General features: G+C 31.8%; 7 protein-coding genes across 14 annotated transcripts in view; 4 read left to right on the forward strand and 3 right to left on the reverse strand.

Annotated features, from left to right (window-relative positions):
- LOC105215731 (AAC-rich mRNA clone AAC11 protein) overlaps positions 1 to 9,831 on the reverse strand; it is a 72,092-nt gene extending 62,261 nt beyond the window's left edge. For 2 of the 3 annotated variants that reach the window (XR_008471087.1, XR_008471086.1), the window contains exons 1-5: positions 9,591 to 9,831; positions 8,749 to 9,527; positions 8,028 to 8,678; positions 7,717 to 7,949; positions 7,436 to 7,603 (exon numbers count right to left, since the gene is read on the reverse strand). The gene's annotated coding sequence lies outside the window, so the exon portion shown is untranslated. Of the gene's footprint in view, positions 1 to 7,435; positions 7,604 to 7,716; positions 7,950 to 8,027; positions 8,679 to 8,748; positions 9,528 to 9,590 lie in introns of those variants that run through there. The other variant, XM_011189897.3, reaches the window with a different exon arrangement.
- Positions 3,376 to 7,713, forward strand: LOC105217520 (4-hydroxyphenylpyruvate dioxygenase). The gene is made up of 5 exons (XM_054230054.1): positions 3,376 to 3,525; positions 4,252 to 4,278; positions 5,489 to 5,872; positions 6,574 to 7,227; positions 7,506 to 7,713. Exons 1-5 carry the CDS (start codon positions 3,523 to 3,525, stop codon positions 7,578 to 7,580), a joined length of 1,143 nt encoding a protein of 380 aa, XP_054086029.1. The 5' UTR covers positions 3,376 to 3,522; the 3' UTR covers positions 7,581 to 7,713.
- Positions 9,832 to 9,904: 73 nt separating the features above from the next.
- On the forward strand, positions 9,905 to 11,167 carry LOC105215794 (39S ribosomal protein L15, mitochondrial). The gene is made up of 3 exons (XM_011189921.3): positions 9,905 to 10,127; positions 10,195 to 10,641; positions 10,703 to 11,167. The coding sequence occupies exons 1-3, from the start codon at positions 10,023 to 10,025 to the stop codon at positions 11,057 to 11,059; spliced, it is 909 nt and encodes a 302-aa protein (XP_011188223.1). The 5' UTR covers positions 9,905 to 10,022; the 3' UTR covers positions 11,060 to 11,167.
- Positions 11,168 to 11,170: 3 nt separating this feature from the next.
- Psn_1 (presenilin homolog) lies at positions 11,171 to 15,573 on the reverse strand. Of its 5 annotated transcripts, none has more exons than XM_054230052.1 (9): positions 15,458 to 15,573; positions 13,578 to 13,766; positions 13,226 to 13,476; positions 12,957 to 13,166; positions 12,661 to 12,881; positions 12,502 to 12,600; positions 12,164 to 12,382; positions 11,729 to 11,893; positions 11,171 to 11,657 (listed from the first exon to the last, which is right to left on the reverse strand). In XM_054230052.1, exons 2-9 carry the CDS (start codon positions 13,689 to 13,691, stop codon positions 11,389 to 11,391), a joined length of 1,548 nt encoding a protein of 515 aa, XP_054086027.1. In that variant the 5' UTR covers positions 13,692 to 13,766; positions 15,458 to 15,573; the 3' UTR covers positions 11,171 to 11,388. The 5 variants fall into 5 exon arrangements, with proteins under 5 accessions (XP_054086027.1, XP_011188243.1, XP_011188263.1 ...); XM_011189941.3 differs by lacking the exon at positions 15,458 to 15,573 and adding an exon at positions 13,850 to 14,003; XM_011189961.3 differs by lacking the exon at positions 15,458 to 15,573 and having other exon boundaries at positions 12,251 to 12,382; positions 13,578 to 13,983.
- Positions 14,329 to 15,292, forward strand: LOC105215819 (ORM1-like protein). The gene is made up of 3 exons (XM_011189973.3): positions 14,329 to 14,622; positions 14,694 to 14,845; positions 14,913 to 15,292. The coding sequence occupies exons 1-3, from the start codon at positions 14,446 to 14,448 to the stop codon at positions 15,046 to 15,048; spliced, it is 465 nt and encodes a 154-aa protein (XP_011188275.1). The 5' UTR covers positions 14,329 to 14,445; the 3' UTR covers positions 15,049 to 15,292.
- Positions 15,574 to 15,813: 240 nt separating the features above from the next.
- Positions 15,814 to 17,001, forward strand: LOC105215829 (copper transport protein ATOX1). Its single transcript, XM_011189994.3, has 4 exons — positions 15,814 to 15,958; positions 16,046 to 16,178; positions 16,234 to 16,309; positions 16,823 to 17,001. Exons 2-4 carry the CDS (start codon positions 16,173 to 16,175, stop codon positions 16,957 to 16,959), a joined length of 219 nt encoding a protein of 72 aa, XP_011188296.1. The 5' UTR covers positions 15,814 to 15,958; positions 16,046 to 16,172; the 3' UTR covers positions 16,960 to 17,001.
- Positions 17,002 to 17,677: 676 nt separating this feature from the next.
- On the reverse strand, positions 17,678 to 19,750 carry Poc1 (POC1 centriolar protein homolog). 2 transcript variants are annotated; one of them, XM_029042626.2, is made up of 4 exons: positions 19,238 to 19,750; positions 18,653 to 19,183; positions 18,296 to 18,593; positions 17,678 to 17,910 (listed from the first exon to the last, which is right to left on the reverse strand). In XM_029042626.2, exons 1-4 carry the CDS (start codon positions 19,589 to 19,591, stop codon positions 17,744 to 17,746), a joined length of 1,350 nt encoding a protein of 449 aa, XP_028898459.1. In that variant the 5' UTR covers positions 19,592 to 19,750; the 3' UTR covers positions 17,678 to 17,743. The 2 variants fall into 2 exon arrangements, with proteins under 2 accessions (XP_028898459.1, XP_011188308.1); XM_011190006.3 differs by having other exon boundaries at positions 17,678 to 18,593; positions 19,238 to 19,748.
- Positions 19,751 to 19,971: the final 221 nt, after the last annotated feature.

The raw sequence follows: 19,971 nt of genomic DNA on the forward strand, positions 1-19,971 counted from the left end.
TATTAGTTATTTTCTTGTTTCGCATATTTCTAAACAAAAACAACAATCACATTTCTACAATTCATTCGTATCTATATACATTTGTGTTGTTTTTGTTTACCGCAATATTTTCCATATAGCAACAATGATAACAGTTTTTTTTTATCTTTCTAATACATCTCATTAGCAGCGACTTTTGCTCGATATCTCTTGCTGGTGTGTGTGTGTTTGTGTTATTTTCGTCACAGCGGCCATGGTCTCACCAATACACGCGCACACGCGAACAGCTATCCGGCTAAAACTGTTACGTTGCCGGTTGTCAGACAGCTATTATTGACCAATGGCGATCTTGTTTTGGGGGCTCGCCACCTCGCACTCCAGCCCACCCGCCTGCGCTGCCCATACAACAAGTGTGCGGTGGCGTCGCCAAACAGGTGTTAAATAAATATGAAAAGAAATTTGCTTCGGACGGGTTTTTTGCCTTAGAATAAGCTATCGACCGGCGTGCGACTGCTGCTGGGCGGCGAGTTGAGCATGCGCGCTTCAGTGACAACTGCGTGCACAGTCAAATGTGATACATATTTGCATCTATTTACATATGGCATTTATGGTTTAAATGCTACATACTCGATTAAATTAGGCGCTACCTAAAACGCACGTGTTACATATTAAGTGTTTTTGATATTAAAAAAAAAATACAGAAAATTGAAGAATTGAAAGTTTTAATTTAATAAATACCTAACCTCAAAAAAAGTATTTATGTAATATCCCTAAATTCCAACCTGAACTGAAAAAATATAATTTTAGTAAAACAAAATCATTTAATGCTTTTGAAGTACGAAATTTTAAAATTTTAAAAACCTAACCTAAAAAAAGTAAGGAAAGGCTAAGTTCGGGATGCAACCGAACACTTTTTCCTTGCGCAATTTATTGATGCAATTTTTTAAATAACACGGGCTGAGGTAATTCCTGAACCGATTTCATTCATTTTTACCACCAAGGTACACTATATGCAAGACTATATGCTCACTTAATTTTGCTAAGATATCTCACAAATTAACCGATAAATGCGGTATAGAGCCCACCGTATTTTTGAAAACCCCATAATTAGGTATATGCGATAAAGAGAAAGTTATGACCCGATTTTAACCATTTTTGGCAGAGAGACACACTGTTAGAAGCAAAATATTCCCTCTGAATTAAATTAAAATATCTGAGAGATTTACCTAAATTTTCGGTGAAAAATCACCCTTAGGCACTGAGTTCTCCAAGTATGATATTCTGACCCTTGAAAAGTTATAGTTCGATTTCGATAATTTTTCCACAAGTGATGCCACTGCTGAAATATAGTATTTCAGTAATGTTTTATTTCGCTATCTTCACTGGTTCCTAATGTATATATTATAAATGGAAGGAATCAGATGGAACTCAAAATTCAGTTATATGGGAAGTAGGCGTGGTTGTGAACCGATTTCGCCCATTTTTCATCCGTGTTATCAGGGTGTCAAGATAACATTAAATACCGAATTTCATTGAAAGCGGTGGTTCCTGAGGTGTGGTTTTTGGCCCATAAGTGGGCGACGAACGCCTATTTTCCATTTTTTTTTAAGTCTGAGTGCCCCTTCCTTTGGCCATTACTGTAAGCTGTAAAATTTAGTGCTTCTGGTGTTTTTCATTTTATGGTAGGTGGGCGTGGTTATTATCCGATTTCAACTACAGTGGAACTTCACTAACTCGAATCACCATAATGCACAAACAAACTTCGAGTAGGAGAGACTTCCGAGTTACAGAAGGTAATTTGTATGAATTTTGACTTCTATTGCCAATTCAATAGTTCGAATTATGGAGAACTTCGAGTTAGACTAAGTCGAGTAATGGAAGTTCAGCTGTATTTTCATGATGTGTGATGGAGTACTTCACACTGCTGAAAGTTTGGTTTATATGGCTTTATTTGTTTTCGAGATATATATATATATACAAAAACCTCTTTGGGGAAGGGGCCACGCCTACTTCTAGTGTGATCCTCTGTACCAAATTTTTATTGCTTTATTTATGGCTTAGTTATGAAACTTTATAGGCCATATTTCGCCATTTTGTGGGCGCGGCAATGGTCTGATTTCACCCATATTCAATAGCAACACTCCTACGGTCACAAGGAACATGTCTACCAAGTTTCAACTCGTCTGACTCGGCATCCTGGTCATTTTGATATATATAACCATATATCTAACACGTTTAGTTTTATGATTTCCAAACAACCGTTATGTGAACACTACTCTCTCTAATACTCTCTTAGTTACTTTGTTGCGAGAATATATCTAGCGTGATATATTTGCTAAAAAATTTGTAAAGTGTATCAAATCTCAAACACCCTGCAGCGAAAGTGTAGGGTGTCTTCAAGTCGATAGGTGCAATAAGCAAATATTGCTTATTCATTGTGCAATAAAATAAATTATAAGGCATAAAATTAATAATCTATGCTTATTTATAATGATATCCTTTTTTGAAATCAAGTGAAATATACATTTTAAATCTAAATTACTTTTGAAACATTTTGCTATAAAGCAAAGATTATGTGACCCTAACTAACTTTAAAAATCCCTAACAAGTCTCTGCACTGAGCTGTGTAATGCGTAAAACATGTTTGAATAAAAATTAGTAAAAAAAAATATTTAAATTTTTGATTGCGAAATTTTTGGTGTGTCTAATTTGTAGATAATATTTAAATTTTTATATTTTTTTTTATGTAATTATAAATTAATTAATTTGTATCGGCAAAAGCTAAAATATTAAATAATAAAAAAATAAATATTTTTTGTTGTAAACTGCGAATATGAAAATATTATTTACTAAAAAAATTCCAATAAATTAAATTTTCTTGTAACACTCGCTGCGGAATTCCATGACTAAAGCAATGATTTGACAAATACAAATATCAATAATATTTACGATCCCTGCAAAAATCATATGTCTTCTATATAGTACATATACAAAGTTTTTCAAAACAAAAACAATATTGGCGTTAAATTGTATGAAACAACGGTCGTCAAGACCAGATAAACAAAATACCCGTTTGAAATATTTAAATTAAGATTTCGAGCGCCGCAAACTGACCAGCACACCAACAAACATACGTAGATATATGTAGATATAGATTCATATAATATACTAGTGCTTATGTATTTACACGTGGTTCACACATACACACAAACACACGTATGTATATTGTTAATGCAAAGTTTTGCAGCTCTACATTAGCTAACTAATATTATATACACTAACACATATAAGATGCCGTTGTGTTAGTCGTTTCAGGATTATAACACTAAGGCACCATAAAGTACGCCGCGGCTATAAAAACCGACTACGGTTTCGAAGATTGCTGTAGTTGCTGAAGAGTTGAGCTCGATCAGAGTTGAGGAGTTCTAATTTGAGCTGTGCGGAAGTGTTTAATATAATTTTTTGTGCTTTTATATAAAAGTAATATTTTTTTGTGTTAAACAGTGATTTTTGTGTGATATTAAGGATACAAAATAAGTGAAAATGGTATGTGTATAGTTAATTGTGTTTAAAAAATTATAAATAAAATTGAATTGTTAAAGGAAAATAGTTATATTTTCGCTAAATTATTTTTATTATTGGGAAGAAAATTATTTTGTTTATTAAAAGTTGCAGTTAGTTGTGCAATTTGATTTGAGAATATGCGAAAAAAATAAAATATTAATTAATTAAAAATAATAATACAGTGAAACTTCCATAATTCGAACTTCTATAACTCGAAGATCGCCATAACTCGAACTTTTGAATTGGCAATAGAAGTCAAATTTCATACAAATCTCCTTCCATAAATCGAAGTCTCTCTAAATCAAAGTTTTCTGTGGATTATGGTGATTCGAGTTAGAGAAGTTCCACTGTATTTCAAATATAAAACTATAAAATATATTTTTATTTGTTTTTTACTTTAAAAATATTATTTTAATTTTAATAATTTTTACTTAAAAAAAATATAAATATTATTTAATCTTATGCGAAAATCAATTTTATTAATTTTTTTTCTTTAAAAATATTATTTAGTATAAATTGATTAGTGAGTACACCAGCACTGATTTCGTATCGATTTTCAATAAAAAAAACAAAATAAAATAATGACAAAAATGAAATTAATGCCACTAACCCCAAAACGTATTTAATCATAATCCACAATTGTCTTATTTAAAAAGTGTTTTGTTTTTATAACTAACGACAAATTATTATTTTTCCTTTTTCTTCTAGACATCATATACTGACAAAGGACCCAAGGTAATTAACTAACAACTACATATATTGTAAAAATTATATAAAGAAAATTAAAAACAAAAATTTATTAAAAAAAATGTTCAATCAAAATTTTATAAAAAAAATTACAATCAAAATCTTAGAAAGAAAAAAAATTCAATCAAAATTTTATAAAAAAAATTTCAATCAAAATTTTATAAAAAACAAAAATTTTAACAAAATTGTATAAAAAAAAGGTTCAATCAAAATTTTACAAACAAATTTCAATCAAAATGTTATAAAGCAATTTTTCAAACAAAATTAAAAAAAAAAATGTGATAAACAAAAATTTTCTATCAAATACCTTATAAAAAAATTCCAATCAATATTAAAAAAAAAGTTTTTTTTTATAAAACACATTCTTTTAATATTCTATAAAAAATGTGCAATCAAAATTTTATAAAAAAAAAAAATTAATCAAAATTTAGAAAAAAAATTTCAATAAAATTTTATAAAAAAAAATTCAATAAAAATTTTATAAAAAAAAAATTCAAACAAAATTTTATAAAAAAAAAAATTCAATCAAAACTTTATAAAAAAATGTTCAATCAAAATTTTATAAAGAAATTTCAATCAAAATCTTATAAAGCAAGTTTTGAAAAACAAAATTAAAAAAAAAAGGTTCAATCAAAATTTTACAAACAAAATTCAATCAAAATCTTATAAAGCAATTTTTCAAACAAAATTAAAAAAAAAATGTGATAAACAAAAATTTTCTATCAAATACCTTATAAAAAAAATTCCAATCAATATTAAAAAAAAGTTTTTTTTATAAAACACATTCTTTTAATATTCTATAAAAAATGTGCAATCAAAATTTTATAAAAAAAAAAAATTAATCAAAATTTAGAAAAAAAAATTTCAATAAAATTTTATAAAAAAAAATTCAATAAAAATTTTATTAAAAAAAAATTCAAACAAAATTTTATAAAAAAAAAAATTCAATCAAAACTTTATAAAAAAAATTTTCAATCAAAATTTTATAAAGAAATTTCAATCAAAATCTTATAAAGCAATTTTTGAAAAACAAAATTAATTATAAAAAAAAATTTTAATCAATATTTAAAAAAAAAGTTTTATTTTTGTATAAAAACACATTCTTTTAATTTTCTATAAAAAAATTTTCAATCAAAATTTTATAAAAAAATGTTCAATCAAAATTAAAAAAAAAACTTCTCTATCCCTTAACTTCCAGCCACAATTCGGTAAATTTCTGAGTTTCGATCATTTAACCTTCTACGTGGGCAATGCCAAACAGGCGGCCAGCTTCTACACATCACGTTTCGGTTTCACGCATGTCGGCTACCGCGGCTTGGAGACAGGACATCGTCGCCTAGCCAAACATGCGGTCAAACAGAATCGCATCATCTTCGTTTTTGTATCGGCCTACAATGCGGATGTTGTTGAGCATGGTGAGCATTTAATGAAACATGGTGATGGTGTAAAGGATGTGGCTTTTGAGGTAGAAAATTTGGAAGCGATCTTTAAGTACGCCAAGGAACGTGGTGCTGAAGTTGTGCGTGAGATTTGGGAGGAGAAGGATGAGTACGGTGTGGTGCGCTTTGCTACCATAAAAACGGTGAGTGTGACAAATTGTTTGTTGTATTTCTTAATCGAAAAAGGAGTGTTTTAAGAAAAATTTTGATTATAGTGTGAAATGTACTACCATATGCCGTTAATTAATTTTTTTAAATTAATTAATTTTTTTAATTATTTTTATTTTATTATTTTATTTTTATTTTTTTTAATATCTTATTTATCTTTTTAAATATTTTTTTTTTATTATTTAATTTACATTTTTTTATTTATTTTTTTAATATCTTATTTATCTTTTTAAATATTTTTTTTTTTTAATTATTTAATTTACATTTTTTTATTTATTTTTTAATATCTTATTTATCTTTTTAAATATTTTTTTTTTAATTATTTAATTTATTACTTTTTTAATTATTTTATTTACATTTTTTTATTTATTTTAATTTTTTAAATTCTTTTATTTATTTTTTTTTTTTAATTACTTTATTTATTTTTTTAATATCTTATTTATTTTTTTATTTATTTTTTTAATTATTTAATTTATTATTTTTGAATTATTTTTTTTTTTTATTATTTAATTTATTATTTTTTAATTATTTTATTTACATTTTTTATTTTATTTATTTTTGAATTATTTTATTTATTTATTTGTTTTTAATTATTTTATTAATTTTTTTTAATTATTTCATCAAATTTTTAAATCATTTTATTTATTAATTTTTTTCCAATTTTTTCTTTTCACAGTACGGTGACACCACACACACCTTTGTCGATCGCACTAAATATAATGGTAAATTTTTACCCGGCTTCATAACACCACCCGTCGACAATCTGCTACAAGGTTTACCACCCACAAAACTCGATTTCATCGATCACGTTGTGGGCAATCAACCCGACTTGCAAATGGAGAGTGTGGCCGCTTGGTACGAACGTGTGTTGCAATTTCATCGTTTCTGGTCGGTTGACGACTCGCAAATACACACGGACTACTCGGCCTTGCGTTCCATTGTAATGGCCAATTATGAGGAGAATGTTAAGATGCCGATCAATGAGCCGGCGCAGGGCAAGAAGAAGTCACAGATTCAAGAGTATGTGGAGTACTATGGCGGCGCTGGTGTGCAACATATTGCGCTCAATACCAGCGATATTATAACGGCAGTGCGTAATTTACGCGCGCGTGGTTTGGAATTCCTCACAATTCCCAGTTCATATTATGATATTTTAGAGGAGAACTTGAAGAGCAGTCGCACCAAAATCAAGGAGGACATGCAACTGCTTAAGGAATTGAATATTTTAATCGATTACGATGAGGATGGTTATCTGTTGCAAATATTCTCAAAGAATCTGCAAGATAGACCGACGCTCTTCATTGAAGTCATACAGCGACACAATCACAATGTAAGTTAAAAAGTGAAGTTAAGTTAGGTTATGTTAGTAGGCAGATCTCTGGATATGCAGGAAGATCGCACTTGGACAGTTTTCAGTGCTGTTTTTTGTGATGAAAGTTGAGAGGAGTTAATTTAAAATAATTTGCAAACGTTTCTACATATAATTGAATTAAATATAAATAATTTAATTAAAAATTAGTAATTAGAAAAAAACTTACCTTTTAAACACTAGTCCTTTATGTTATATTCTGTTATTGTATTAAAATTTTATCTTTTCTCTCTTTAAAGGGTTTCGGTGCCGGCAATTTCAAGTCCCTCTTCACCGCTATTGAAATCGAGCAAGCAAGACGTGGAAACTTATAAAACTTAAAAACAAATGTCATGCCCTAAAAACAAAAACATTTAAAACATAAATAATTATAAACGTAGTTAAATTTTCTATACATATATTTTAAGTCCATTAATAATACAATAATAAAAATTAATATAAAAAATATACCTAAAGGCCTTAAAATTCTATAATTTATTGCTGCCACGTTTCCGTTGTATATACGGATCTTCTAACAGCGTTTTGTTGCGTGGATCATTTTCGGAGAACGATGGCATCAAAGGATTCCAGTAATTTGGTGGCGTTGTTGGCAAGTCATCTTTAGCCGTGCGGTGTAGTGTACAGCGTCGTAGATGCGCCTCAATATCAGACAAACTCATATTGCTGCCCATAAAGTCGATATACTAATAAGATGCAAGCAAAAATAAATTAATATTCTATATAAACTGTTTTCAAAAATATTTAAATTCATCTGTAATTACTTTTTGACACTCATCACAATCGATATTGTAGCGTTCTTTGATTGAAATTTTCGCCGCAGGTAGTTGTGAGAGACGCCGTTTTACATCAACTGCTTTAGCTTTGTGTTTCGCTGTTGTTTGCGGCGTTTCAGCTTTTATGTCCTCATGATCTGGCTCGTCTTCCTCCCATTCGGCTAGCATTGCTGCTGCCAATTCGGTGGCTAAATTCTCAGTGCCTGATTTTTCTTTTTTCACAATAACACTTGTCGCTTTTGTAGGTTTTTGCGCGGCTTGTTGCGCTGTCGTCAGCTTTCCAAAGTGCACTCTGCTATCTGTTCCATGTTCATTATCATCTGAGTCATCTATACAAATTAATGGCGGTGCTGTTGGTGTGATAGCCAAAACACTTTCAGTTTTATCTGTTTCGTTCGGTTGAAAAAATGTTGTATCATACGATTTTTTTATATTTTGTTTTATTGCGCTGTTTACGGTTGTTTTCTTGACACTTTGTTCATCAACATCATCATCATCGCTGCTGAATTGGAATATATCGTCGGTATCATTGGAAAATGTTGGAAAATCTAGCTTTCTTTGTATTGTGGTAGCTGCTGTTGGCGAAAATGCAAATATTTGTGCATCGCTCACATCTGCCGGTGAAGTTGATATGCTATCCTGCGAATTAGAAAGTAAAAACATACGTAAAAAAGCTAATATATAAATGATGGAGACAATTAACGCTTACATTTTGTGCTTTAAACGATTTCATTGAGACCATTTGTGTTAAACGTGATTGTTTTAATTTTCGTTCGCCACTTTTACTCAACGACATCATGCTACGTTTGCGTAGCACCTCATCTAGATTGCTAGCGCTTCGTTTCAAGCCAGCCTTGCGTTCCTCACTTTTTTTGTCCTTTCCTATCCAATCCGAGCGCTTTGCTTGCAACTTGGCTTTATTCCTTAACATTTCCCTCTCATTTTCATTTGCTGTTGGGTTTTGTTCACGTAGCTTATGTTCATACGTATCGTTATACAGGGTTTTGCCTACGCGCCCGCGCGCTTTTAAAAAACCTAATGCACTTTTGTTTTCATTGCTGCTTTTAAGTTTACATGTCGGTGATGTGTTATGTTGTAAAGCACTGTCAATGGCAATAGAACTGCGATTCGGACTACTTAACTGCTCGGATGAAGAAAATATGTCTTGACGGTGTTGTGCGGGGCTTAAAACGCAAGATGATTCCATATTTAATTGTTCGCTATCCATAGCCATATTTAAAAATGCCGGCGAGCCGTCACTTATTGTTGTACGATCTGCATCAGCTTTAGAAGGTGTTGATATTCTGGTAACACTCAGTATATCGTTATTTATGGGGCTCGGTGCTAAAGGTGCATATAAAGTAGCTCCTTTAACATCTTGTGGCTTTTGTTTTTGTTTCTCTTCAACCAATTTTGTTTTTAGCTGCTTACAGTGCTTATCGAGATCAACAATCTTACTATGTTCTTTCAAACAATGATTTTGTAAAGCTATGAAAATAATAAAAAACAATTGCTATTATTGAAAATAAATAAATTTGATGAGCAACATACCATAAACATATTCGGTGAACTCCTTCATTATGTTTTCACATTTTTTAACATACAAATCAACCCAGCCCCTATCTGTTAAGTCGAAATCAGTTTTATTGGGTGCCATTTTTTTATATTTTTATGGAATGTGAACTAAAAAATTGCAATTTTTGTTAAAAACATAAACAATAAAAAAATTCCTTGCTCGTTTGGAATGTCAACAATTATTAATTGGGGCTGGTTAAGGTAGGTTTACACTAAAGTGACTTTCATCAAAATAAAGTGCTGCCAAGTCGACAAATAGCTCCAAACAGCTGTTTTTGACGTTTATGGATTGATAGCTGAAAATGTGAATTCTGCACGGCCTTATGAAAATATTGGCCGACAATTTGTATTTCTTTAAATAAAAAAAATATATAAATAAAAGTAATATAATTGCTATTAAATATTAAAATGGCGCATTTACGCGAATCAGCCGAAAAGGCACTGAAAATGTTGCGAAACCTACCGCGTGTTCAAATTGGTAATATACGTCCAAATCCAAACTCCAAGAAGAATGTAAGTACTACAAAACTAATTTAATTTAATAAAATAAGTATATTTGGTCCTTATCTGCTTTACATAGACGAAGCGTGGACGTGCTCAACACGGTGGTGATAAACACGGCGCAGGCAACAAAGGTTCCGGGCAGCGTCAAAATTACATGCGTATTGGTTATGAAACAGGCAACAATCCCTTCTATCTACGTTTCCCTTACGAACCATATTACAAAGGCCATCATTTGCGTCGTCAATACCCGCCAATCTCGCTATTACAGCTACAAGTTTTGTTAGACACCAATCGTATTGATCCCACACAACCTATCGACATCACAACCCTTTGTAATACAGGGCTACTAAATTTACAACCTGCTAGCATGGAATATGGTTTCCAATTGACCGACGAGGGTATAGATCGTTTCAAATCGAAAATATGTATTGAAGTGCAACATGCCAAAGAGTCGGTGATAGCAGCAATTGAAAAGAATGGTGGTGTCATACGCACAGCTTATTATGACCCCAGAAGTTTGCAGGTTTATATGCATGATTTAATTATACATAACTTTTTATACATCTTAATTCTAAATTTCTAAGGCTATGGTGAATCCACAGAAGTGGTTCGAGAAGGGCGCACCTATACCAAGACGCTTGTTGCCGCCACAAGATGCCGTCGCATACTATACCTCTGCTAAAAATCGTGGTTATCTCGCTGATCCTGAAGAGATTAGCAAAGAACGTTTAGTATTGGCACAAAAGTATGGTTATGAGCTACCACGCATTGAAGCGGACCCCGACTATGAAATGTTGATAAGCCAAAAGGATGCACGTCAAATATTCTATGGTTTAGAACCCGGTTGGGTAATAGGGCTACAAGACAAAGTTATAGTAAAAGCAAAAGATTCGACTGAAGAGCGCGCAAATACAACGGCGAAGGGAGAGGAAACAAGTTGAAACCATTCGCTTGTGTGGCTTGCAACAGAATCAACATTTGTTAAATGAAATAGTGTTTTGTTATAATAATAATAAACTAATAAATCTTTTGAAAATAACAAACTGAAATACTGTCGTTTTAAAATTTTTATTAACTTTTATTGATTTTTTATTATTGAAATTTTTTTTTTTGTTTTTTGTTAAACAAAATTAGTGTACCTAATTCGTTTGAGTAAATTTTAATTTAAAATACCAATCATAAATTAAATAGTGTTTTTTAAGTTATGTTTTATCTATGCTATAATACAGTAGTATTAGTGTTTGTTATGATTATTATATGCAAAATGCCTTTATATGAACACTTGATTGACGGATAAACTATCCATGAATGGCTTCACCACCGCGCTGGTAGCAAAGCAAAATATCAAACCGAATGTGATGGAAATGGGTAGAGCTGGCAGAGCTTTGCGCCAAATAGCCAATAATAAAAGCGTTAAGCAGAGACCAATCAATATTGCCACAAAACAAGCAATAGTCGTGATCCAATCGCCATAGCTCGATGCTTTACCAACCAGCACAGAGTAAAAAATGAAATCACCGAGACCCAGTTTGATGCCGCCTGAAATAAAAATAAAATGATAAACACTCACTGACGACTAAAAAAATATGTGTTTGTCTTCAAAAACCTACGTTCTTGTGCTTCGAATGTTGGCGTTGGTCTATTTGCTGTTGTAGTTGTTGTGCGATATTCCGTTGAACGATTAGCGTTTTGTCCATTGCTAGCTTGTACTTCAATTTGCCGACTCGACACACGTTCAGCATGTGTTTCTGCCCATTCTTGTGTAAATCCGGCTTCTATAATAAAATTAGTTATTTTGTAAAGAATTTTTTAATAATTTAAAAATATTTAGTAAAAATCGCGCTACAATTAAATGCAAAGAAAAATAGTGATAGTTTAAACTATTAAATTACCAATCATATATGAAATCTTCTACAAATGGCAAACCGAAATAAACAAAGAAATGTATTTTTGTAAGTGCAACCAAATGAAACTAAGAAACACCGCAAACCACTAAATATACGTTTTACTCCCAAAAAGCAGTAAAAAAAATTTTAAATAAATACCATTTCCGTTGCTTTTAAATATGACTAGTGGAATACCTTCGGCCGCCGACTGTGCTGCGTCGTCATTCGCCATATTATTGGCATTACCTGTGCGACGTGCCGGGCCAGCGGAGGATGAAGCATGTTCCTCAGTTTCCTGTGCGCCATTCTCAATGCTTGCAACATTCCTCTCATTGCTATCGACAGTCGCAACGCCCGCCACCGGATATATAACAGTGGCTAATGGAATTGAGAACAAAAAAATATATTTGATAGGTTAGGTTAGCATTAGTGTTTGTCTGTCCACGCAAATAGGCCTTTGCGAGGCCAATTGTGACATTTATACACTTTTAACTTACACGAATATATTAAAGCTGGAAATATTTGTTCATTGCGTTCTTGTGCCGTTTCTACGAGTATACGCAGTGGCCCTTTTGGTGAAAGTACAGCGACTAAATCTGAAATTTTAAATTTGTTATATTATAAACTGCTTTTATTGCTTTCAATACAAAACTTACCCCAAATAGATATGGACGCTAAAACTGCCCAAGCGGTCCAGTCCGGCAAATATTTAATGAATACCAATGCCATTAAAGCCGCCACATATATGAGATAACCCTGTTGTAAAAGTAAAGGACCTTGCCAATGTATGGCCAACATACCAGCGATACCAAAATTCCACAATATAAACAACGCTGTGGGATAATCCAAAGGTATATTATAAGCGCGTAATACCTCTCTACAAAAAAAAAAAACGAAAAAAAATAATTTTTTAAACACATATTTCGTTGTACAACGCTTTAGTAAAACTTACTCGAGATGCAAAAAACTAAAAATAAAGAGCAGCATAAACGAAGAGAGTATTAACCAGCCGTGTATAATTTTGTAGCAACGTTTCTTATACAAAACAATTAATAAAATTGTCATTAAAACAACAACTGTCATAAGAATCAAGGAATTCGCCAAAGCGTTCCACAATTTAACGCCAGGATCGTGTGATAATTCATGGAATGGTGTATATAAACTGCAATAAATAAATATATATATAGTAATGACAATAGGAAAGTATTTCGTTATACTTACAGATAAACATCAGTCTCTGAGTAGAAGCTTATGACATTTATTGTGATCACCACAAAAACCATACAAAGCGAGACCGGCACGAACAATTTAATTACATGTTGTGCGCCATATTTCAAGCCCTCTTCATCTAATTCCTCATCGTGTTCGCCGTTCGAGTTGCTCGCAGCGCCAGCATCTGCCGGTGCTCTGGGCCTGCTACTTTGTCTTGCCGGACGTACGACTACATCTAAGTGGGGCACAGCTAAGACAGCCTGCAAATTTATACATATATTAATATAGCAAATGTTATTATTCTTATTGTTGTATTCGATTTCAGATGTTTGTATTCTTGTTGTTGCATTCTCTTTCTTACCCCATCCCGTTGATCATTAGCTCCATAGTTGCTGCTATTTTGTCGCTTCCTTTGTTCCACGCCACCACTACCGTTCAAACGCGTGCTGCTGCTTGCGACGACGTGTCCGTCCATTAGTGGCGTGTGTTCACTCAAAAGCTCTGTGCGATCTGACGCCGTTTTGTATTAATATTGTTGCACTTTATTCACCTGCAATTGAGTACCACTTGTAATCTAACAAATGGCTAAATAATGCTAAACTAAGTTTTCCAAAACCCTATTTTGTGAATTACTATTTAAGCCAAAGCAAACGCCATTATTTTGTTTAATTATTTAATTTGGTGCACTTAGTTTATCATATTGATGCAATATTGCACTTATCAAAATTGTGAGTCAGTATAGAAAATTTGTAAACGAAGTAAAGAAAAGAGAAAAGCAGATTTAGCACAGGGTTGTATTTGTACAATAAATAAGCACTGTGGCATTTTCGTGGAATACAGGAATCGTTTTATTTAACAACAATTTTCTACTTTTAGGTATTTTTTCTATTAAATTTACTATCTTAATTTAATTATTATATTATCATAATTAAATTATATTATATTTATTTAATTATTATTTTATATATATTTTTTCATCCATACATAATAACTGAATTATTTAAAACGAAATTGACTTTTAACTTCATTATTTCATTTTTGTTAAAAAAATACCTTTTTTCTAAATCCAAATGCTATAGAAAGCTGTGCAACCCTGTTGTTGTTGTGCAATCAGCTGTTATCTGATTACAAATTTTGTCAGACGTAGGTTTACGAATTTTTTCGCTCTAGCAGATCAAAGTGTAAAACGCCAAAAGCAAACAAAGTTTTAAATTTCCTAAGTTTCAAGTATGACTGCAATTGCTGGTGGTCATGGTGAGCCAAACCCCAATGCAACATGGTTGGGTGCGCGTGGGATGTGGTTGGCCTATGGTTTGGGTGTGCTAACAGTTCACCTGATTCTATTATCGGTGCCATTTATTAGCATTCCAATGGCTTGGAGTATTACAAACCTACTACACAATGCGGTATGTATAATGCATAATATTAACTATCATTTCACTAACTAATTTTCATCATTTTTTTTATCACATTACAGGCACATTTGTACTTTTTGCACTTGATAAAGGGTGCACCCTGGTTAAGCATTGAAAATGACGGGGCACGTCGTTTAACACATTGGGAACAAATTGATGACGGCGAGCAATTTACAGCAACTCGCAGATTCCTTACAGCTGTTCCGATTGTATTGTGAGTCACTATTTAATAGATTTCTAACTAATTTCTAAAATTGTGTTTTACATAATTTTTATTCTAGATTTTTGTTAACCTGCATCTATACGAGGAATGATCCTGATCATTTTATTGCAAATTTCATTTCACTTGTGCTGGTTACCTTGCCCAAACTACCACAATTCCATGGTGTACGCCTTTTTAATATAAATAAATACTGAATTGTGATTTTTGAAATTTGTTTGAGAGATAGTTGATATTGAAAATAATTGTTTGTATGAAATTGTTTAGACTGAGAGTATAAAATCAATTCAAAATTAATATTAACAAATTAGTTTATACATATTTGGTATTAATTAATACCACATAGACATAATATGACGGGTGAACAGGTAAAGAATAAATATTAAATAAATTGTGAATATATTCTTATTCTAAATATATAACAAATGTGAATGCACTCAACTAGGATGGGTTTTTATTTAAATATTGGCTTTACTTAATAATTAAACAGAGAACGCAGTTGAGACAAATGTTAATTAAATATACCGTTTTTTTTTTCAATTACCACATATATCTAATTCAATTAAATATTTATAAAACATTTTTGTATAGAAATATGTCGCTTACACTTCTTATAAGTATATCTTATTCATATTCAATATTTTATAAGTTTTAGTTGTATTTATTAATAATTTAAACACAATTCTATAAATTTTTATAACAGATTAGTCAATCTGACCTTTTTTTAAGTTATTAGAAATAGCACTTCTCATAGAACAAACCATATATATCGATAGTTAGATTATTTGTTCATTAGTAAAAGTTGACATTAAACAAATAAGTATACAATTTGACATACATATCTTTTTTAATAAAAAATAGTAGATGTTATTTTTTTAGTATATATATTTATTATAATAACGGTCAAAGATTATGGATTTGATTTGCAATCGAAATTAAAAGTTCACATCTATCGATAAATGTAAGAAATTGATTAATGTTATTATCGTGTCTGACATCTCTAGTGCCAATATGAAATAGTCGATTGTCAACAAGAAATTTGCTACCAGGCTCAAACAAAATTATCTTCCATATTTGCCATCGTTGCAGCTTTTGTCGTCTTTTGTGGTCGGTGCACTCTACATTTATTGTATTCATTTGCCATTAATAAAGCTTCCAGCAAACAACTAATTATTTTGCAAAATTCAATTTTAGAAAATATTCAATTAACTCAATAGTTTTGTGCCTGCAAAGCAGTCGAAAAATAACCAAACTGTTGAATTTTCCACAAATATATTTGCAAACGACATCGTCTTCGTCGCATAGTGCGCGAATCAACAACATGCCAGTGAGTGGGAATTTTATATTTAAAGTGCATTAATAAACCATTAACTTTCTTTAAGGTACACGAATTTAGAGTGGAAATGACCTGTTCAGGTTGTGCAAACAGTGTAGAGCGGGTCCTGAACAAGCTGGGAGGTAAGTGTAAATCGGGGGTGAGAAAAAGGATAACAAGTGCCTTAGTTAATTGGACGCAAAACAATGCACATAAATATGTATGAGTTATATCTACACAGTGTATAAGCATTCCAGTACTAAAGTCATAAGTACATATGTATATATTTTTGCCATTGTATCCAGCCTAAGTGGACTACTTTTATGTGCCAATAAGTACATTTAACGCTATCTTTGTGTCAGCACAAATTAATTAATTGGGATTACAAATTGAGCATATCGCTTAGTTCTGTTGGAAATCTATTAATAAAAATAATACACACGTCTGTACAAACATTTGTAACCCACATGCAAAATATTATCAGGCATGACAACAAACTGTTTTTGCTATCTGTGCTATGCTTTGTCAGGGAATTATGAAAAAATGACAATACCTAATTGAGAATTATAAATGTGTAGATATAATAGTTTAAGTTATTTGCAGCAACAATTCAGCGATACAATTTAACTAATATACGTTCTTTTTACTTTGCACAGCGGAAAAAGTTGAGAAGATCACTATTGATCTCGATTCAAAGACGGTGTTGGTGACATCGAATTTAACATCCGATGAATTGCTGGAGACGATTAAGAAGACTGGCAAAGCGACACAATATGTTGGGGTAAAGGAATGAAATGAACTTTTTTGTAAGTTTCGTAAAATTGCCAAATTAAAATTGGAAGTTTAAAGGCGCATGTACAACAAAGAATTGATAATGATTGTGCTAAACGAAACGAGTATAAGCTGAAGCTGATGTAAATGGCCAATTACACATATATTTTAGACTTTTTAAATCGTTAAAAACGTACATAGAAATTAAATTTCAGGAAGTGTAGATAAATATCAAATATAAAATTCAAATTGTAATTTAAAAAATTAAGAAATAATATATACACTTAATAATAACATATAAAATATCAAATAATTATAAACTACGAAAAATTTAAAAACATTTTCTTGTTGTCAAAGCTCGTGTTTAATTAATGACTATACTAGCATAAATACACAAATTTTAAATATATTTACAAAAACAAAAAAATAAAAACAATTTACTGTCGTTTCGCAGACAAAAAAGTAGTGGAATTATTAAAAGATATTCGAACACTAATATTTACAAACATTTAAAACTAAATAAATATAAAGTTTTATTCAATAATAATTGCAAATTTTAAACATAATAAAGCAAGTGAAAACTTATTGAAACGAAAAGTTATAAAAGTCACAATTAATGAATGCGCATAAATTTGTAGTACGTTTGTGAACACGTTTGAATTGTGTAATTAAAACTTAAAGTACAATTTATTCAATTAGCTAGCAACTTGAAACTATATGCCAAATAAAAAATATATTAGTGTAATTGCTTATGATCCCAATCAATATATGACGAAATATGTATGCTTTTTGAAAGTGGCATTGCATTATAAATTTTCTGAAATGACATTTTCTATATATTTAACACGTTGTTCTAGCTCTCGCAATGTTGTCACAATTTCCGCCAACTGCGTCTGCAGTGCATTCGATTCTAGCTGCGAATAGTCTTCATTTGAAGTTTGCGTCGCAGCACATTGATATATCGCTGTGTTAAATACCTAAGATTATAAACACAACACAATAATTTTATTAAAAAATGCTTTATTGAAAATTTAAAAGGATTAATATTGTACGTGTTAAGGGTAATCCGGCGCGACATTTAAATTAAATAAATAAAATATGTAGTTATTAAAAAAAAATTAACAGAATTTTGCTTTTAGTGCGTATTGATAAAAAATAACAGCAGCAGCATTTCAAAGTAAAAAATAAAAAATACGAAAACTGAAATTAAAAATATTTGCTAGATGCTCCGCGCACTTCGTCGCCGTCGTCGTAGTCGTTGCAACTGTTTGTACGATTATTTGGCATATGTAGTAGAGAGGTGCTGCTGTTACTGGTGTAACTAATGCTATCAGCATTTGCGTCTGTTTCTAACATGTCTAAGGTTTCGTGTTGTTGTTGTTGTCGTAGTGATGTAGTAAAGCTGCTTACTGATTGCTGTTTTGCCGTTGTGTATTGACTATCAAGCACTTGGAAATTCTCATCGCGCAGCTTATATGCGACAGAATGACGTGGGTCAATTAAAATGGTGTCATCGCAAACTTTTGAATCTGTGTCCACCGCAGAGTTATGTGGTGCCACATGACTGCTATCAATGTTTTCTTTCTGGAATGAAGCTTGCTTGTCACGGAAACTATCGGCGTCAAATGTGTGTAAATTTGATTTCCAAACGAGCAACTGTTAAATATAAATATTTCTAAATAAAATATACATATATCAATTTCTCAAATTCTTACCTGACGATCTTCTCCTGCCGATGCGAAATGTTGTCCGTCCGGTGAAAATGCTACCGCACAAACCTTATCTGTATGACCTGTCAGCGTATATATGGGTCGTCCTTCTAGTAAGTCTAATAGTCGTATAGTGTCATCATCACCGCCAGTTAGCAAAAAGTTGCCATTAGGATGGAATGCCAAATCATTAACTGGCGCAGAATGTACTTGATATAATTGTATTAGTTCACCCTCGGCGATGTCAAATATTTTCACGCGATTACAACTTAATGCAACGGCTATTAAATTGCCATCTGGATGCCAGGCCACCTGGCGACCCATGCCACGTTCTTCGGTAAATGTACGCACACATTCACCTGATGTGACATCGAAAATTCTGAGCGATTTATCATCACCACAGGACGCTACCAATTGGCCATTAGGACTGAACTTGGCGGCACGCACCCAATTAGTGTGCCCGGTGAATGATGTTAAAAATTTACGCTGCGCGACTTTCCATAACTTCAGCGTTTTGTCATCGGAGGCAGTGATGAGCTACGCAAATTTGTATAAATTATTAAAACAAATGTATATACTTGTAGTACCCACCATGGTGCCACTCGGATCAAAGTCTACACTGCGCACCGCTTTACTATGTGCTAAAAATTCGCCAGAAACACCACGTATCTTTGGTTCCCAAATTTTCACTGTACGATCCTTACTAGCCGATGCAACCAAGTTCGATTTAGGCGACCAACACACACTGTAAACAGCGCCAGAGTGTGCGCTAAAGCGTATGCAACGTGCAGCTTGTTTTAAATCCCACAAAATTACAGAGAGATCCATGGAGCTGGTGGCCAAACGTTGGCCACAAGGACTAAAACGCACTTGTGTTATGCTGGAACAGTGCCCCGTAAAATGGCGTTCCAAGCAAGGCTCTGTGAATAATTCTTCATTTAACATTATGATAAACAATTCAGAAAGTATCACGCAGTTTAATAAAAGTTTGTTTGTAACTGAAAAAATATTAAATAAGTTAATAACAAAACGCGAACTCAAATTCCCACAATTTGACAATTTTAAATTTTTCAACAGCTACTCGCTATGAAACTTGACTCGCTACAGCGAGTGCTGTACGAACGAAAATTTTGCTTTGAATAAAATTCTTGAAAGCTGCTAATCACATACGAGAGTTTTGAAATTTATTATTTTATATTCTATAAATTGTTTTTATAAATTAAATAGTCTTTTGGCTTACAAAATATATTTTCAGTTAATTTTTAGAAATTTGTTTTCCATTTAGAAAAACTGTTTTGTTCAATTATTGTTATTTGATTTATCGA

Source organism: Zeugodacus cucurbitae, chromosome 4 (assembly GCF_028554725.1).
Source record: "Zeugodacus cucurbitae isolate PBARC_wt_2022May chromosome 4, idZeuCucr1.2, whole genome shotgun sequence".
Taxonomy (NCBI): Eukaryota; Metazoa; Arthropoda; class Insecta; order Diptera; family Tephritidae; genus Zeugodacus; species Zeugodacus cucurbitae.

What these genes read in the sequence shown, in the direction of transcription:
- LOC105217520 (XM_054230054.1), top strand. An exon ending in ATACTGACAAAGGACCCAAG is followed by an intron (nt 4,279 to 5,488) that starts GTAATTAACTAA and finishes CTTAACTTCCAG; the next exon opens with CCACAATTCGGTAAATTTCT. An exon ending in GCTTTGCTACCATAAAAACG is followed by an intron (nt 5,873 to 6,573) that starts GTGAGTGTGACA and finishes TTCTTTTCACAG; the next exon opens with TACGGTGACACCACACACAC.
- LOC105215794 (XM_011189921.3), top strand. Translation starts at nt 10,023, where the DNA reads ATGGCGCATTTACGCGAATCAGCCGAAAAGGCACTGAAAATGTTGCGA. An exon ending in ATCCAAACTCCAAGAAGAAT is followed by an intron (nt 10,128 to 10,194) that starts GTAAGTACTACA and finishes TGCTTTACATAG; the next exon opens with ACGAAGCGTGGACGTGCTCA. An exon ending in ATGACCCCAGAAGTTTGCAG is followed by an intron (nt 10,642 to 10,702) that starts GTTTATATGCAT and finishes TAAATTTCTAAG; the next exon opens with GCTATGGTGAATCCACAGAA.
- Psn_1 (XM_054230052.1), bottom strand. Translation starts at nt 13,691, where the DNA reads ATGGACGGACACGTCGTCGCAAGCAGCAGCACGCGTTTGAACGGTAGT. An exon ending in CTAATGATCAACGGGATGGG is followed by an intron (nt 13,477 to 13,577) that starts GTAAGAAAGAGA and finishes ATAAATTTGCAG; the next exon opens with GCTGTCTTAGCTGTGCCCCA. An exon ending in TCAGAGACTGATGTTTATCT is followed by an intron (nt 13,167 to 13,225) that starts GTAAGTATAACG and finishes TATTTATTGCAG; the next exon opens with TTTATATACACCATTCCATG.
- LOC105215819 (XM_011189973.3), top strand. Translation starts at nt 14,446, where the DNA reads ATGACTGCAATTGCTGGTGGTCATGGTGAGCCAAACCCCAATGCAACA. An exon ending in CAAACCTACTACACAATGCG is followed by an intron (nt 14,623 to 14,693) that starts GTATGTATAATG and finishes ATCACATTACAG; the next exon opens with GCACATTTGTACTTTTTGCA. An exon ending in ACAGCTGTTCCGATTGTATT is followed by an intron (nt 14,846 to 14,912) that starts GTGAGTCACTAT and finishes TTTTTATTCTAG; the next exon opens with ATTTTTGTTAACCTGCATCT.
- LOC105215829 (XM_011189994.3), top strand. An exon ending in GGTCCTGAACAAGCTGGGAG is followed by an intron (nt 16,310 to 16,822) that starts GTAAGTGTAAAT and finishes TACTTTGCACAG; the next exon opens with CGGAAAAAGTTGAGAAGATC.
- Poc1 (XM_029042626.2), bottom strand. Translation starts at nt 19,591, where the DNA reads ATGTTAAATGAAGAATTATTCACAGAGCCTTGCTTGGAACGCCATTTT. An exon ending in TTGATCCGAGTGGCACCATG is followed by an intron (nt 19,184 to 19,237) that starts GTGGGTACTACA and finishes AAATTTGCGTAG; the next exon opens with CTCATCACTGCCTCCGATGA. An exon ending in CGGCAGGAGAAGATCGTCAG is followed by an intron (nt 18,594 to 18,652) that starts GTAAGAATTTGA and finishes TATATTTAACAG; the next exon opens with TTGCTCGTTTGGAAATCAAA.